At 33.3% G+C, this 18,424-nt stretch overlaps 1 protein-coding gene and 1 long non-coding RNA gene across 7 annotated transcripts in view; one reads left to right on the top strand and one right to left on the bottom strand.

Moving 5' to 3' along the window:
* LOC108035862 (homeobox protein Nkx-2.4) overlaps nt 1–18,424 on the top strand; it is a 56,509-nt gene that overhangs the window by 13,153 nt on the left and 24,932 nt on the right. For 3 of the 6 annotated variants that reach the window (XM_044092754.2, XM_044092756.2, XM_050890126.1), the window contains 3 exons: nt 748–959; nt 7,394–7,545; nt 11,535–11,630. In XM_044092754.2, the coding sequence (XP_043948689.1) occupies nt 748–959; nt 7,394–7,545; nt 11,535–11,630 (460 nt within the window). Of the gene's footprint in view, nt 1–747; nt 960–7,393; nt 7,546–11,534; nt 11,631–12,533; nt 12,555–18,424 lie in introns of those variants that run through there. The other 3 variants (XM_050890127.1, XM_044092755.2, XM_050890128.1) reach the window with 3 other exon arrangements.
* LOC122818544 (uncharacterized) overlaps nt 1–18,424 on the bottom strand; it is a 53,201-nt gene that overhangs the window by 17,402 nt on the left and 17,375 nt on the right. Inside the window, exon 2 of the long non-coding RNA XR_007765460.1 lies at nt 5,570–5,614. This is a non-coding gene — a long non-coding RNA (uncharacterized LOC122818544). The remainder of the gene's footprint in view (nt 1–5,569; nt 5,615–18,424) is intronic.

The following is an 18,424-nucleotide window of genomic DNA, read 5'->3' as shown; positions in this document are numbered from 1 at the left end:
CGTCTCCTTCACTGCGTTGCAAACTTCTGACTGAAATCATTATTTCCTCTGCAGGGGTAAAAAACACCACAGATATACATTTTAAGCATTTATTATTTATATATAATTATAAGATATAGTTGACCGATCCGGCTGGTTCCGACTTATATACTACCTGCAATAGGAAGAAGACTTTTTGGAAAGTTTCAGCCCAATAGCTTTAAAACTAAGAGACTAGTTTGCGTAGGAATGGACGGACAGACGGACGGACGGACAGACGGACAGATGGTCGGACCGACGGACAGACTGACGGACAGGCGGACATGGCGAGATCGACTCGTCTAGTGATGCTGATCAAGAATATATATACTTTATGTGGATCTTTCATTGAAATCATTATACCCTCTGCAAGGGTATAAAACACCGAAGATATTTTTTTTGTCATATAATTTTTGCCACCAATTTTCCGATTGTAAAGTTATTTCCAAGCAGAGGAGGTTATTAGTGGAACATCATAAAGATAGATTTAACTATAGAATAATGACACAGTGCAACTGTGACTCCTATCACTCCGGTAAAACTCAAATTTTCACAAAACCGTTACCAAATGAAGATTTTGTTTTGTTGTTGTGAACTGGAAAAGCAAAAAAGTTCGATGAAAATCGGAACAAAGGAACAGGAGTGGCACGCTTGGAAGATTTTGGCTCTTTACAGGACTCTGTGTAGGACAAGCCGGAATGTGAAATTATCAAAAACATATATTTTCAGGTCGAACTCAAGTGGTAGTAGCATTAACTCCCCTGGAACATTAACTACTTCAACTATGGCCAATCCCTACGCTATGGGATCTTTATATCATAGCCCAGGAGTTCAAAGCTACTGCGGACCTACCGACAACTTATCACTTGCTGGTCATTATACCGACATGAGAAGCTCTGCATCATGGTACGGATCAACGGCGAACGATCCCAGATTTGCAAGTAAGTTATTTACTTACAAATGAATTAAGTGTCTAAATTTAAGCTAGGTTATTATCCTGTTTAAATGTTAAAGATATAAAACCACATTTAAGTAAGCAAATAAATATGTCAGATAAGTTTACTGTCTTAGGTGGCTTTGTTTTTGGTCGTTGTTGAACTTGCGTACATGCGCTGATTCGTTTAAGTTAAAGACCGAAAGAAAGAGAATAATTTTATATGAAAAAAAAAACAAAAATTGTATTTTTTAAACATTTAAAAAAAAATATTGAGGTGACGTTTTCGATCCCAGAAAGTATACATATTTTTGATCAGCATCACGTGTCGATCTAGCCATGTCCATGTTTTGTAGCTATTGAGTAGCTCCCAAAGGAATAGTAAAAACAAGAAATAACGCTATAGTCGAGTGCCTCGAATATCAGATACTCGTTACTCAGCTTAAAGAAACAAAGGGGAAATGAAGATATATAAGCAACAAAACTATATTTTAGGGCGCCACCTACTATCAGTAGATGTTGTGTGGGCGGCAGACAGATTTAAGAGTATTGGCCATTTGTGGGCGTTAGAGTGGGCGTGGCACGATATTTTAGGACGCCATCTACCGGCTATTTCAGTAAAGGTTGTGTGGGCGGCAGACAGAATTAAGCGTTTTAACCGTTTGTGGGCGTTAGAGTTGGCGTGGCACATTTTTTTTAGGTCAGTCGATAGGTATTGATGTGACAAACACATTTCGGATAAAATTTTATTTCTATCATAAAAACTGTAGGCTCTACAGATTGTTAGGGTTAGAGTGGGCGTGGCACCCAACTAAAATAAACCTAGGCTGCGAAGGAAGCCCAGTCATCTGCATGCTAAGTTTAGCTGTTTCCAAGATCTTAGCGTTCATACGGACGGAGGGACAGATGGACATGGCTATATCGACTCGGCTAGTGATCCTGTTTAAGAACTTGTTACATACTACCTGTTACATACTTTCCCGCGAATCTAGTAAAACCTTTTACTTTACGAATAACGGTTTTTAAAATTCTTTTAAGAAATGTAAAAAATTATAATTTCGGATTTTTAAACATAACTTCTTCTTTTTGAAATATCATACGAATTTCAAACTTTGAATAAATTTTTATTGAAAACGACTTTATCGTATGGACGATGGAACGATCGGATAAGAATAGTTAATATAATACAACGACCGTTATATTTTATTTTCAGCAAAACTTTACCGTAGTAAATTGAAATATTGTCCCCATAGTTCTGTAATTAGTTTAAAGTTTTCTAAAAACAAGAATGGAAGTGAACTTCGGAAAGCCAAAGTTTGTATACCCTTGCAATTATAAAAAATAATTGATGATTTTATTAAATTGAATTCGAAATTCTTAAAAATATAAAATGTATATTCCCAATATTATAAGATAATATGTCAAAAAACCTAAAAGCTATAATTTGTTTCACATTACTTCCCACCAATTATACGATTCCTATGTTCCTAGGTTCCTATGACAGCTATATGATATAGTCGTCCGATTTTAATAAAATTTAATTCGAAATTCAGAACTAATTAAAAAATTGTATTTTCAAGCTTATAGGGTTATATGTTAAAAAACACAAAGGATATAATTTTTATTTCATGTTTTCCTACTAATTTTTCGATCGTTCCTATGGCAGCTATATGACCTAGTCCTCCGATTTTGATAAAATTTAATTCGAAATTCAAAACCAAATAAAAAATGTTATTTCCAAGCGTAGAAAGTTAAAAGTTAAAAAACACCGAAGATATAATTTTTCAAAATTATTTAAGCACTAATTGTTTCTATGGGAGCTATGATACAGTCGTCCGATTTTGATAAAATTTAATTCGAAATTCAGAACTATTTTAAAAATGTTATATCCAAGCTTAGAAAGGTAGCTTTAAAACTGAGAGACTAGTTTGCGTAGAAACGGACGGACGGACAGACGGACATGGCTAGATCGACTCGTCTTGTGACGCTGATCAAGAATATATATACTTTATGGGGTCGGAAACGTCTCCTTTACTGCGTTGCAAGCTTCTGACTGAAATCATTATACCCTCTGCAAGGGTATAAAAAACGGAAAGTCTGGAATATTCGTTATTCAGCTTAAGGGGGAAAAGGAGAAATGAAGATATATAGGCAGTAAAGCAATAAAGTAAAGCGCTGTTTCGAAATATAATAATGTGGGCGGCAGACAGATTTAAGCGTTATTGCAATTTGTGGGCGTAGGCGTAAGAAACTTTTTTTATTTTAATTGATATGATTTATGATTTGAATCTTTGGTAGACAGATCTAAGCGTTATGGGCGTTTGTGTCGGCGGGGCAGCCATTTTTTTAAAAATCCATAACATTAAGGGAAATTTGTCTACCTTTTCTGGCTAAGGATGTATGTACATATGTATCAGGTACAATTTTTATCTAGTACTTAAATTCCAGAAGCTATTTGTGGGCGTTAGAGGTCAGGTCAAAGTAATTTGTAAAACCAAGAGAAAGCTAATATATGTAGTCGCTTGATTACCAAAAAATGCTGTATGTACCCCAAAATTATAAACAGAACTTTGTGATACCAAAGAAAAACACCTCTTAACAAGCTTAAATACAAGTGATTTGCTCTCACCATCTCATTAAGGCGAAAGCTTACTCTTATGACGAATGAAAACATTTTATACCCGTTATTTTTAGGTTAAGATGGTAATTAGATTTGTCGAAAAATCTGTATGTATCAAAAGAAGAAAGCGTTTCCGACCCTAGAAAGTATAGATATTCTTCAACAGAATCAAATGGTTTTATTAATACACAAAATATGTTTACCACGCCTACGACCAACTTTTTTTTTCTACTTGTAGCAATCTGACGAATACAAATTGGTTCAGAAATAAGAATTTACACTTATTTACGAGCTCTAAATACTGTATTCCATTTTACTATTTTGGGTTCACCTTTGAAACAGATATTACAAACATAATAAAACCGTCTCAATGCATTCCAAACTGAAAAATATTATACCTAAAAGAGGATAATTTAAAAGTCATTGTATATATGTACATAAAGAAGCCTGAATCAGCTTACAACCAATGAAGTGAATTTATTATTACCTGGGATATGTTAAAAAGGGTACAACTGCAGCTATATGTTATATATATGGGTCTGCATGAAACAAAATATATACATATGTACATACTCACATATATTTAAGGTTGTTATTGTTTTCATACTATACAACAACAATATCCTCTTGAAGCGGTAGGGTCATAAAAGCAAGAAACAACAATCATCTTTCCATTTCTAAAGTAAACAATGACAGCTAAATAAATTCAAAATCAATTATTTTTTCCAATGCCAATGTTCTGGTAAGAACTTATGTGTGTTAACAGAGTTCTAAGAAGAGACATATTTATATATATAATTTTTCTAAAATATATATATATATTTATGTAAAGTATTTATTTATATTATACATATTAATTATAAGATCTGCATTTCATTGATATAGCGACCTCTTGTGATTTAATATGTCTGGGTCTGAATGCCATTTGGCCTTTAGTTTTAAAAATATGTTAAAAACTTTAATTAAAGGAGAATTTTACGTTTGGTTAATTCTGAAAAACCGTCGCAAAAGAGAAAAAAATAATGTTTACATGATACACTAAGTATTGGCACTCATTTTGCACCGACGATTGCTTATTGTCTATTCCCTTTTACCTGCAGCATTAAGCCTCAAGGCGTGCTCCCAAGTGTAAAAAAGAAGGAAAGGAACATCAAGTAGAATTTGTATGGACTAAAGTCTATACAAGACGACAAGTGTGTTCATAAATGGCTATTCACACCCTTTCCCCACCAACCTCCTTTCCACCACAAACACGACCAAAATTGTAAATAGCAAAGTACAGGTATCCAGGACATTTTTTTTTATATTTGTCTAAAAAAATGATATAATAAAAATGTTGGTACTTATTTAAATAATAAAAAAAAGTGAAGGAGTAAAAGAACAATAGATATATATTTTTTTTTTAAATTTATTCACTGGAATCTGTTTATTGCTTTCTGAACTTAACCTAGAGTAATTGACGTGTAACAGTTTTATGGATACATAGTAGCCTTAAATAGATATATTCAGCAGCAAAGCGATATTGTAAAACAAAACCCTCGCGACTTTTCAATATGTGGCCGGCAGACAGATTTAAGCGTTCCTGCACAGAGAGAATTATTCAAGTAATTTGCACTCCAATGGAGTAGTTTTTTACTCACAAATTCAGTATGAACAAAAGTTCTCCCTTTGGGTGGAAAATACTTCCTTTTAATACAATTTTCTAAAAAAAAATAGCTTAAATTGAGTACATTTTTGCTCTTTTCTGAACATGCCTAATAATAGTATAAACTTTACTCATTTTACAAAATAATTTAGCTAGAATTTTCGAATCGAGTATCCCCTTTTCTCAGACTAAGAAGTTCCAATCAAAGTTCAAATTGATAATTAAGTTCATGATATTAAATTCTAAATTCTCAAATGAAGAACTTTTGTACTTTAACCCATTCCACCCATTCCCAGGAAAAAATATTTTGTAAAATTTTATTCTGAAATTTAATACATAGCAGCATACTTACGATATATTATCCCTTAGCTGTCCAGTCTTTCAAAGAGCTAAAATGCTGGGAAGAAACCATTGATATCAAATATTTTAATGTGCATTAGAAAAATACATATAAACATAAGAGTACATTGTACTTATGTATGTAAACAATAGCGTAGAAAACCACATACATATTGATTTACATGCTTAGGCACTTTATAAATACATTTAAAATTAAACTTATCTTCGAGTTTCGGAATGTCCGAAAGAAATTAAAATTGTTTCATAGCTCTGCAGTCATCGCTAACGTCTTGAACTTACTAAATCATACGGCAACTGACAACAGACAAAGAAATGCAGCGCATACTACTTTACACACATAATAGTTAGAGAGAGACAACCATAGACGCAACGAAGTTAAGTCGGTCCATAATTCAAAATGACAATTCGCACATTCTTGTTGAATTTTTCGGTTACTCATTATGAGAATATTAATTCTCGAGTTAGTCATTTTTCAAATTCTGAATTTTGTGATCGATGCCAATTCTTGTTCTCAAAATGAGTTCAAACTTTCTCAAAATGAGTTTCTTCGCCAAATTTTGTTATTAAAATCAGTGCATTCTCAGATTGAGATTGAATACAAATACTCAATTTGGAAACGTCACAATTTTCTCTGAGTGACGTTAAAGAGGGGTGCAAACTTTTTTAATGTCATTCCAGAGGTATAACAAGATATAAAAATTGTGAGCGCCAACATTTTTTTTTTGATATTGAAGCCACAGGGGGTACGGAATAAAATAACAATTTTTTATTCATATGGGCCGTTCTTCTAAAAGACATACAGCTTTACAAGGTTAAAATGTTTGATTTACCTGAAACTTCTTTTACGTCGTTCCCACTTTTTGGTGATTTAAAAACTATTTACAGAACAAAACAGGATTTAAACAAAAGGAATATATTTTTAATTTTTTTTATTTGCATATTTTATAAAAAAAAACTGAAAACTTCAAAAAGTTGAAAATCGATGTCTCCAGCTCACCAGATTGATTTAATTTCTTTTGTATTAAATCCTTTGAGACCTCTAATACTAAGCACTAATTTTTTTAATTCTTAAAAATAATAAGAAAATAAATGTAAAAACAATACGGAACTCTCTTCGAGTGTCTCGCCTATTATATATCCGTTACTCAACTCTTATATAAACAATTCATAATAAGTTAAGTTAAAATGTTAGGATAACCGTTTTTAAATTGGAAATCGCTTGAAAAACGCAAAAATAGCATTAGGCACACGGTCCCAGACTAATGGGAACACTGAATGATATACCGTTAACATTACGGGTACAAACTATCATACTTTTCTAGTGGTTTTCAATAATGGGAAAACGATTTAACTTATCAGAATTAGTTTAGTGAAATTGGTATCGAGAATTATTGGAGATAAAAGAGTTAAATATTAAATAGAATAAGTAAACCGCGCACTTTGCCCTCCCTAATCGCCGGTAGCGCTTTTCGCTTTGCCGCGCATTTCGTCCTGCAACTATTTACATACACACCGGCGTGGCGCTGCAAAAGAAGCTCAAAAATCTACTTGCCAAGTTCCAACTTTCTATCTTTTATAGTTTCCAATATCTCAGTGTCCATACGGACGGACAGGCAGACATGGCTAGAACGATTAGGCTGGTGATCCTGATTATGAATATATAGACTTTATGGTGTTTTTTTAATTGTCTAGACCATAGAAGATTTTTATCTTTATTGCTGACCTTTTCGGTCAAACTTCCAGAAATTTTTTTTTAGAGAATACCCAGAATGTTATAATGAATATATGAGAATTAATTTTTAAATAATTATTTCAGTTTCTCGCCTTATGAGCTCGTCAGCCAGTGGGACAATGAGCCACATGGGAAATATGAGTGGACTAGCAGCATGCAGCGTAAGTGATACAAAACCACTACAGTTTCCTTTAGCGCAAAGGAGAAAACGAAGAGTTTTATTTACGCAAGCCCAGGTTGGTACTACAATTATTTATTCTTTGTCCAATGTAATTTAAATCCACTTATAAAACAAGGAAGAAAATATTTAAGTGCCTCGAACAAAAGAGAGATGAAGATATTCAAACTTTTTTCGGGTCAATCGATAGGTATTAACGAGACGAATATATTTTATTTGACATTTTTTAGATATTGTAACCTACAGTTTCAGGTAGTTTTTAGCGTTATAGTGTAAGTGGCAAGTTCGCGCAACAAACTTGCGCTGCACACGATTTGTGGAAAATTATGTAAAAGGTCGAAAGAAGCGTTTCCGCTACCACTACCCGTGTTAAACTAGCATGCAGGTTCTTGAGCTTCTCGGACTGCGCATGTTTATAGCAGGGTGCCACGCTCAATTCCGCAAATGGCCTTCTCCTCCTCTCCAGAATTTTCACTTTTACACTTTATACTCTTTTTCTCCCAAACAAATTGATATTTTTGAGTCTTGGTATACAATATTCTTAGATTATGAAAATGGCTTGGCAAAGTTTTCTTTCATTCCGATTTTTGTTATTTATTATTATTTATAAGCTATTTTTCTGATTGCTCAAAACCGGCTCTAATGATTTCAAATTAAATTTAAAGCTGTATAGTTCTTGAGTTTCCTCAAGTTTTGGCGTATGAAACATTGCTGTAAAAAGTCTCGTTTAAATGTCAACAATAAAATAATGACCCTTGAGTTATATGTCTATAGAAAGGCATTTCGAAATACTATTTAGTCTTTTAAACATGATTTGTCTAAATACCAAAGTAAAAAAATTATTACTTTTTGTGCATAACCAGACTCTTTTTGACAGTCCTGCAAATTGAAAATAATGTTAAACAGCTTAATATAAGGAACTTTAGTTCTACTACTATTGTAAAAAATCATTATATTGGCTACCAAACCACTAGAGCTGCAGGTTTGTGCTGTATGTCATTAGAAAGGTATTTTGAAATAATTTGTACGCTTTACTGACATGATTTGTCTTATAGTATCGTTTAAAGATTATGACCAATAGTGTTTTGTTCCGATTTTTGTTCAACATTGTGCCAATTTCTTAAAAGTGGTAATACGATTTGGGGGTAAGCTCCATTTTAAAAACAAAAACTTCTGATGTCAATCAAAAACACCTTATAACGAGTTAAAGATCTAATGACGATCGCACCTACACCAAACAAAAGTTCTGATATCAACTTTTGTGACGAAAATGTGTTATGCGATCTACTAAATAAATGCATTTTCCTAATTTTTTTTACATTCTTAATTTTTTTACATACGATAGCATTAAAACTGAGAGACCTTTCGCGTAAAAACAAAGAACCAAACAGGCAAAGGAACACTCGGACGAGGCAAGATGACTCGTCTGTACACTACTTTATGGAGTCGTAGAAGTCTACTTGAATTCGTTGCATACTTTTGACTGAAATCATTATACCCCATGATGGAGTGTTTGGGTCGCCAAGGTTTTTCCTTTTTTAATAAAATAAGGCAACATACCCGTGAAATGTATGATTCCGCCTGTGTATACTTGCATTTGTGCATGTGCCTTGCTTACCAAACGGTTAAAAGGAACGTATTGAATGGGCAAACAAGCTTTTGCACAATGTAAATACAAAATCCATTTATTTACTCATCATCGACGTTAAGTGTACGGTAAACAGAAAACACAATTTCCATAATGATACACAAAACGTATTCACTTTGCGTTTGTTTCAAAATATAACAATAAAAAAATGTTTAATTAGAAACACTGTATATATATATATATATAATATATACTTTTATATATTATAAAAGAAGAACGCTATAGTCAAGTGCCAGATACCCGTTACCCACAAAAGGGAGCATAACGGAAAAAACCATATACACCTGCCCTTGATTTTGATAAATATAGGTAGTAAATGTGGACGGTACACAGATTTCAGCGTTACGGCAGTGTCCAAGATCTCTGCGTTCATACAGACTGAAATAGTTGATGGCCGTTGCTAGTTAAACTCGCCTAGTGATCCTGATCGAGAATGTTTTATGAGTCTTGAATTAAAGATACAAATTAGGTCAGCATAATTTTTTTTTAATAGCGGATGGAGATTATTTTTTAATAATGCCGTCATGTAACAGGTTTCATCAAAAATATTAAGATAAGTACAACCTAACAAAATCACCTATTAACGAGGTAAAAATCTAGTGAAGATTGCGAAACGATTTAAATTCGCCACGCTTTATAAAAATTTTACAGCTAAGCCCAAGCAAATTGAGTAGCAGCGTGCTGAATGTAAAAATAATAAGAAAATGTATTAATTTAGTAGATCGTAAAATACATTTTCGTCACAAAAGTTGATTTCAGAACTTTTGTTTGGTGTAGGTGCGATCGTCATTAGATCTTTACCTCGTTAAAAGGTGTTTTTGATTGGTATCAGAAGTTTTTGTTTTTAAAATGGGGCTTACCCCCAAATCGTTATTACCACTTTTAAAAAATTGGCACAAAGTTGAACAAAAATCGGAACAAAAACACTATTGGTCATAATCTTTAAACGATACTAATAAGACAAATCATCTTAGTAAAGAGTACAAATTATTTCAAAATACCTTTCTAATGACATACAGCATTTTTGCCTTGTTAAGACGATTTTTTGATTAATATTAAAAGTTTTTGTTTTATCATCGTTCTATAATTTACCTACACTCCCAGAAGTCATAGAATTTAAATTTCATATGCGGAACTGATAATAACAATTCCAAGTTACTAAAATAGTGCAAAAAAACGTAAAAGCGTTATTGTTAAGAAAATAAAAAAAAAACTAAAATAAATCGTTATAAAAAAGTTTTGACCATTATTTTTAAATGATGGTATTACGACAAATGATAACACAAAATCGTAAGTATTTCATAAAACCTTTCTAACGACAAATAGCACATGCCGGTATCTTCGGTATTCGAGTAAACAAAATGTAGCTATTTATAGCCATTTTCCCTCCAAAGAGAGTTGTATAACTAAAATGTAAGCTGTTTAACAACGTCTAGAATTTTTAGAATTTTAATATCTTTTGATTGATGTATAAGTTGTTACAATCGGACGATCCCAGTATACTTTCATTATATAGTAGTTTCCTTCGCACAGTACACTGTTTCATTCGGCGGAAAGTACGCAACAGTTGGAAGGAAGCGTTTCCGACTTATGTAGGATAACGATCCAAGTCGACTTATCCTTGTTCGTCGGTTCGCTGTGATCTCGTACTATAAGTGCTAGAGAATTGGGACTTACGATTTACGAGTATATTCCTGATCTCTAACTGCTTCCTGATCTATTTACACTCTTACGCACAAACTGGCACAGCGGCTCCTACAGTTTTAGTGTATGTCTCGTCAATACCTTGGTCTCGAATGACCTAAAAACACTTTGCCACGCCCCCAAAACGTTGAAAACTCTTATTGATATGTGTCTGCCGATTTTTAAGCTTGAATTGTTGCTCATATTACACCGTCTCCTTTTAGTTCGAGGCACTCGATTACAATGCTTTTTCATGTTTTCGCTAATTTTCTGGTAACACCCATAGTGTATTACCACCATTTAAACCTATCACTCGTAAAGTAAAACTGTATGCCAAACTTGAGTAGAAGTATGTAACGGGTAGAAGATTACGTTTCCGCTCTAATAAAATATATTTATTCTTGATCAGAATCACTATATGGTGGCACTTTTGATGTAGATTTTGTAGAATCTTGCGCAAAGCAAATTTACTTTATCAGGCTGCAGCGCAAATATTAAGATCCACAAAGATCTCATAATACTATACCATACTAAAACCTGTCTAGCGCCTACATTCTTGAAAAGTTAAAAAAAAAATTATTAGCATATAAAGTATGTAATCACTGAAACATCCGATTTGCTGTATGAATATTACCATCTCCTGTATCGACTTTAGCCTTATTTCTTGCTTCCTTGAATTTCTTTGGCTTACTTAATAAATGTACAACTTATTTTAGGTCTATGAACTTGAAAGGAGATTTAAGCAGCAGAGGTATCTCTCCGCCCCGGAACGAGAACACTTGGCTAGTCTTATTCATTTAACCCCAACACAGGTAAGTCACAGATAATTTTCTAATTTAAGGCAGACGTCTTAAAGCGTTGAAGAAACCACCAAAGTTATTAGGGACATGAAAATATGAAAATATTTTAGATTTTCTTTGTTTTTAGAACATTTTTAATTTAGTTCTGATTTTTATTAACAGCATATTCTGTGTTATACAGACCTTTGCTTTACATAATTTCCTGCCATTTAATCTACAATGTTTTGTTTGTATTTCAAAGTAAATTTGCTCTGTTTTTACAATCAATTTTTTCAAAGTAGCAGCTCTCCCAAAAAGTTTACCAAATTTTACAGGTTGTGGTGGGGGGAAATTTTTTGCAGTATTGACAGACATATGTTTCTTTCAAAGCAAGGATTGTATGGATCAGCTGATGAACAGAGCACAAAATTTTAACAATAACCACTAGGAAGGTATTTTAACATACTTTTCGAAATTGTTGAGAGCAAATTAAACATAAATTTACTGAAAGTGCTTTTTATTTTCATTAAAAATTATTTAAACTTAAAGTAACTTATATAGCTCCGAATGTGTCTCCAAAAATACAGGAGAAAATTTTAAGTACTTTTAATGTTACGAAAGTAATAGTGAGCAAGCGACTGGAAAACTTTGCAGTTTTTTATTTTTACAATTTTACCTAATTGGCGTGAAAAAAGCATTCGTCCTATCGGAACATGACAATATTTATTATATTCGTGATAAATTTATCTTCTAGTTGAACCTAAACAAAGTTTCGAAAGTTATAATTAAACCACTTTTTACACAATATAAAGAAAAATTTTTGAAAAAAAAGTATTTTTTTTAATTTGAAATACATTTTTTGAATTTCTTATTTTTTGTTCAATTTTTTAGGTTTAAAATATAAAACATTTTGGTTTTGTTTGTCTCTGATTGTAGATGTGACCTGCACCTTTCTCGCCGCAGAACATGTGCACCCTTAAGGCACCTCGGCAAAATGCTTGTACCAGGCATAATATTACATATATTTAATTACAAAAAATAATTGGAAGTCTGTTGAAATATAAAAAAATAAAACTTAAAAGTTTCGTTTTAAAAAAAAATTTATAAATTGGCTCCCAAAAAGTTTCCCCATTTTTCAGAGAGGCAAATGTCAACTCCATATCTGGGCTGGTGTCGAACAGCTGATGAACATATCACCAAAATTTAACAAAAATTACCTCTATTATTCTAGTTCGCTTCTGCCATATGTACCTATTCTTCACATGTCTGTTTTTATACCCTTGCAGAGGGTATATTGATATCAGTCAGAAGTTTGCAACGCAGTAAAGGAGTACGTTTCCGACCCCATAAAGTATATATATTTTTCATCAGCATCACTAGCCAATATTTTTTATATTTTTAAAAATGTTGAATTAAATGTAATAAAAATCGGACGACTTTATAGCTTTCAAAGAATCGGATGAAATAATTTTTTTTTTAATATCACTGAAGCTAACAACAATCCTTACAAATTTGGTGGTATTAACGTTGATTATTTCTTATATCTGCAAGGGTATACAAACTTCGGCATATATTATTAATAATTATAATAAAATTTAATTAACATTTAAAAATCGTGGGAACAAGAATTTACTTTACGAGTAACGGGTATAAAAATCTGGAAAAATACGCTCAGTTTCTTTTAAAAACCTTATAATTAAATAGTACCTATGAAAAAATCGCTTACGCTTATATACATATATATATATTTTTTTATTATTTAGGTTCCCTACTGCCTTTACGCCAGCACAATGCTCATGCCCTTTAAGAGCGAAGAGCATGATCAAACAATGACCACTTTTCATTACAGTTTAGGGGTGTGTTTAAATGTATTATACTTTTCATTGTTCTTTAATGCACTTTTATCTTTCAAAAACAGAGACTGTTGTGAATACATATATTTTGTTTGCTTTATTCAGGGATAATCAACATCTCTGTTTATGAGGGTATCCATTAAAGAAAATTCCCGAACAATTCTTTAGAAGGGTGACAACACAATTCGAATGTTTTTATTGTTATAACACGTCGCATCTTGAACCTCTTGTGCAAACCGCAAAAATAATTGCTTAACCTAATGACAATTATGTGTTAAGTGGTGGGCTTTGTTAATATCACACCCTTACAAATATGAAAGACCTTTATATGGGCATTTCCACCACAAAGCATACTTTCCAGTTCACCTAAAGCGCAGCAGCTCTAATTATACCCGCTAACGTGGGTATTGAAACTAAACAACAGATAGCAAAAAAGCGTTTCTGATCCTATGAATTAAGCAAAAACACCTCTAACATCTTCGATTAAATAATGTTTTTTCACCAAAATAGTAAAACATGTTTTTGGAATTCAAGAAAGCATGAAATGTTTTTTATACTGAATTGAAACAGGTTACACTTTTAATCCGTGTTATATATTAAAAAAATAATACATATATAACACGGAATTTAAAAACAAACAACGGAATCATTGGAACAAATGTTAAAAATAATTAAAAAATTGTTTTTTTTGCTATATCTTAAAATTTGTTTTGTTTAGCAATTTCATTGAAGGCAGCATGAATATCATATTAAATTACCTATTGTATAAAGAAAGACACTATAGAATAAGTTGCTTTAAAAGTACAATCCTTTCAAACCTGTTTTTTTTATTTATTTCCCAAAAAAGTTGCCTTTTCAGTTCAGCGTGGCCATTTCAGTTAAAATTTTTTTTTATCACTAAAACCTTAGGCACTACAGATTTTCGCGGATTGTGGGCGTTAAAGTGGGAGCAAAGGAAAGGGAAGCAAAGAAATCTGCATGCCAAGTTTGGCTTGTTTTATAATTTCCGAGATCTCACCGGAGATGGCTAGATCGACTCGGCTAGTGAACCTGAGCAAGAATATATATACTTTATGGGGTCAGAAACGCTTCTTTCTAACTGTTACATATTTTCCGACGAACGTCGTATAGCCTGTTACCCTACGAGTAACGGATATGTATAACTAATGGCAATAACTGCGTACATGTTAAAAATTTTTCTTTTACACGTTCACTGATTTTCTCCCAAGCCAAATGTAATTTTTTTAATTTTTTAATTTCGTTTCGATTGAAATGTGTATTAAGCAAAAAACCTCTTAACGAGGTAAAAATATAGCGACGATCGCACCTTCAACAAAGAAAAGTTCTGATATCAACGTCTGTGACGAAAATAAAATACGCTTCTTTAAAATCAAACAACTAAGCAAGCAATGGAATATTGGAATAAACTAGCGAGTTTTTTTCCAAAAGTGGTAGAACTAATGTTTCTTATATTGAGCTGTTTAACATTATTTAGAATTTTCAAGACTCCTAAATAACGTTTTAAGAAAAACTGACAAACAAAATAAAATTTTTATATTAAGAGGATCCCGAAAATCTTGTTTTGCTTATTATTGATAGCGGGGGGTAATTATCCCCACCGGCTCCAAAAGATCAAATGTTCTAAATTTTAACTGTTACACTTTCACAACTTTTTCTCCCAAACCAATTGATTTTTTAAAAGTCTTGGTATGCAATTTTTTAGTTATTGCATTACCTTTCAATTGATGTGTCACTCGAAACAATCGATTTCTGTAGATTGTCAGATATAGTAGATTTCCGCCGCCCACATTTCATATGTTGAAATAGCAGATAGGTGGCACTTCACAATATCGCATTCATGCTTGTATATCTCCATTTCCCTTTTGCTTCCTTAGAACTCAGTCTAATAACATATGTGTATCTGATAGTCGATACACTTGATAGCGTTCTTCCTGGTTTAAAAAAGGACAACGCGATTGCGATAAATTCTTAGCAAGCGATGTCTTTGTCAGTGCTTACAAGTTTATATAGCGAATACTTTTGTTTTTTTTTTTGTGCTTAAAACACTGTGTCGCTGGCGACTTCAGCAAAGAAGTCGGCGCAGCAAAAGACTGTCGACGAAAAGGGTTGTGTTCGGAGATTTCCGTGGCTAGATCGACTCATCTAGTCATCCTAATCAAGAATCTATACACTTAATAAGGTCGGAAAGGCTTTCATGTACCAGTGTGTAACTATTATTAATATTATTTAAAGACTTATTTATTTTATGACATGTGTTTACCTGCGTTGCTAAGCGTGTATTGTTCTTAGTGAAAACATCGATGAAGAAAATATATCGATGTATCTTTGTTTTAAAAAAAACTTCAAAGTTATCGATAGTGACATGCCCCTTTGTGTGGCAATATTGGTATATAAATTCAACTTTGTTTTCAAAAATGCATCTTTGGTGTCACATGGCCTATACAAAAAGATCGGAATTTTCTTATGAACAAATTGTTGTGTTGAGCGTGGAAAGCGAACTGTAAACTGCGTTTGCTTCACTTTTCTTTTTTGTGCCTATAAATCCAGTTTCGTCGGAAAGGTTGCAACAGGTAGAAGGAAGCGCCCATAACGTATGTAAATATTTATAACCTCGCAGAGGATATTCTGATTTCAGTCAGAAGTTTGCAGCAGTAAAGGAGACGTTTCCAACCCCATAGAGTACATATGTACATTCTTGATCAGATTCACTAGCACAAGAGATCTAGCCATACCTGTCCGTCCGTTTGTATAAAAAGCAGATACTCATGTTTACTTTTTAACCGTATAGTAAAATTACGGCCCATATTCCTAATTCACTTAAGAATTAAAAACTTAAATATATAATAAATCCTTTAAACCTTTGCAACAGGTTAGCAGAGAAAGCGGTGACGAATGCAAAAAAGGAAAACGACTGCTCTTCAGACTGCGAAGGCCGAAACTGCGCCATTTATAGTCGATTCCTTTATTTGCCTATATCATTTTATGGTATGTGATCAGGGTATACTAGATTCGCCCAACTAACGCCCACAAACCGCAACAATTTTTATGTTTTTTGCTAAAATCTATTTTTTTAAAACATTTTGATCTGCACGAATTCTTGCTCTAGAGTACTTGCGAATACAAAAACGTTGCCGTCAGCGGTTTTACATGGTGGTCCATCGGCATTTAACTCGCTGGCCAGGTCCTCCCAAGCAGTGGTCACAAAAACGTGGACTTCTTGCTATTCATTCGCGAAAATATCGACATTGCCAAAGGACTTACTCTGGTTCACAGATTAGTCAAAATTGAATAGTGCGGCCTAATATGAGACTAAATCTTGCTATTACCAAAAAATTACCAGGGCTGAATACATACAATATACATACAACATAAAATATCGAATATTGAATAATTATCAAAATGTATTTGACTTATTTTGACAATTTAATACATTTTTTTTACAAAAAGAATACTTGTTAAAAGCGCATTTTGCACAAAATATAAGAAAAAATTTTAAATGAGAATTATCCGCAAGGCTACATATTGGTTTATTTACATTTGTAAATTGTCAAGAAGCAAACTAAAATTTCGTCTGCACGAATTCTTGCTCTAGAGTATTTGCGAAGACAAAAACATTGAGAGGCAAATTTAAAGTTTTATTTTTCGATAGAAATTAAAAAATTACAGGTTTTGGTAAAATTTTGGTCTTGATAAACATACTCATAAATGTATGTTTATCAATACCAAAAATGGGTGTCTTATGTATTTGAGGAGCACATACCAAAATCGTCATCCCGCCCATGTTCCAGCAGGTCCCACTAAGCAGAACGCTGTCCCCCGAGTAAATCCTTTGGTAATGTCGATATTTTCGAATATGAATCGCAAGCATAAAGCGCTTTGTGCTGCTGACCTTTGTTTACCCCTGAAAAATATAACGTATATATATTCCTGATCAGGATCACTAGCCGAGTCGATCTAGCCATGTCCGTTTGTCCGTCCGTCCGTATGAACGCTGCATGCAGATTCCTGGGCTTCCTACGCAGCGCAAGTTTGTTTCAGCGGGGTTCCACGCCCACAATACGCGAAAATCTGTAGCGCCAACAGATTTTATGATAGAAACAAAATATTATTGTATTTGTCTCATCAATACCTATCGACTCACCACCTACCTACTGACTCACCAAAAAAAGGGTGTCACGCCCACTCTAACGCCCACAAATGGCCAAAACTCTTAAATCTGTCTGCCGTCCACATAACATCTACTAAAAAAGCCGGTAGGTGCCGCCCTAATATAGCTTTGCTGCTTAAACGCTAAAATCTGTCTGCCGCCGACAAAACATTACCCTTAAGGTGGGTAAAGGGTATCTGATAGTCGAGGCACTCGACTATAGCGTTTTTTCTTGTTTTTCTTAATAACTACAAATTTAAATAAATTTAAAATACGGTGCATTTTTTGAAACCGAGATTTGCTTTTCTGGATAAATGTTGTTTAAAGGGATTTCTGTGACACCACCGATAGTGGCAATCTTAATATTCAGAAATGGATAAGGCCCACAAATCGGCGCCAGGACCAGCTGGTAATCCAGATACTGATGAGGTAGCGATGCCCTTAGTAAAAATGAGGATGCTACTTTATTTGGAAAGTCCAAGGGAACTGCAAAAATGAATAAACAGGACTTCATGGAGAAGGTGTTGGTCGAACAGCAATTGCAGACGGATCGAATTGTACAAAAATTTAATGCCATGATCGAAGAGAATAATAGATCTGCATACTTTTCTTGGACTGCCAGAAGATTGGCCAATGTTTGTAGTATGTCAAATCATAACGCCTTTATTCTATGTATGGACAATCAGCTTATTAGTTTGCAGAAAACAATCTGGTCAAAATGATATAATTTGCAGCAAAGGTATAAACCTGATTTTATTTCTTAAATCGTCTAACGCTTTGCAACATCTGAAAACCCAAGTCCAATT

This window comes from Drosophila biarmipes, unplaced genomic scaffold (genome assembly GCF_025231255.1).
Source record: "Drosophila biarmipes strain raj3 unplaced genomic scaffold, RU_DBia_V1.1 ptg000017l, whole genome shotgun sequence".
Taxonomy (NCBI): domain Eukaryota; kingdom Metazoa; phylum Arthropoda; class Insecta; order Diptera; family Drosophilidae; genus Drosophila; species Drosophila biarmipes.
This window is presented reverse-complemented; position numbering and strand designations above follow the sequence as displayed.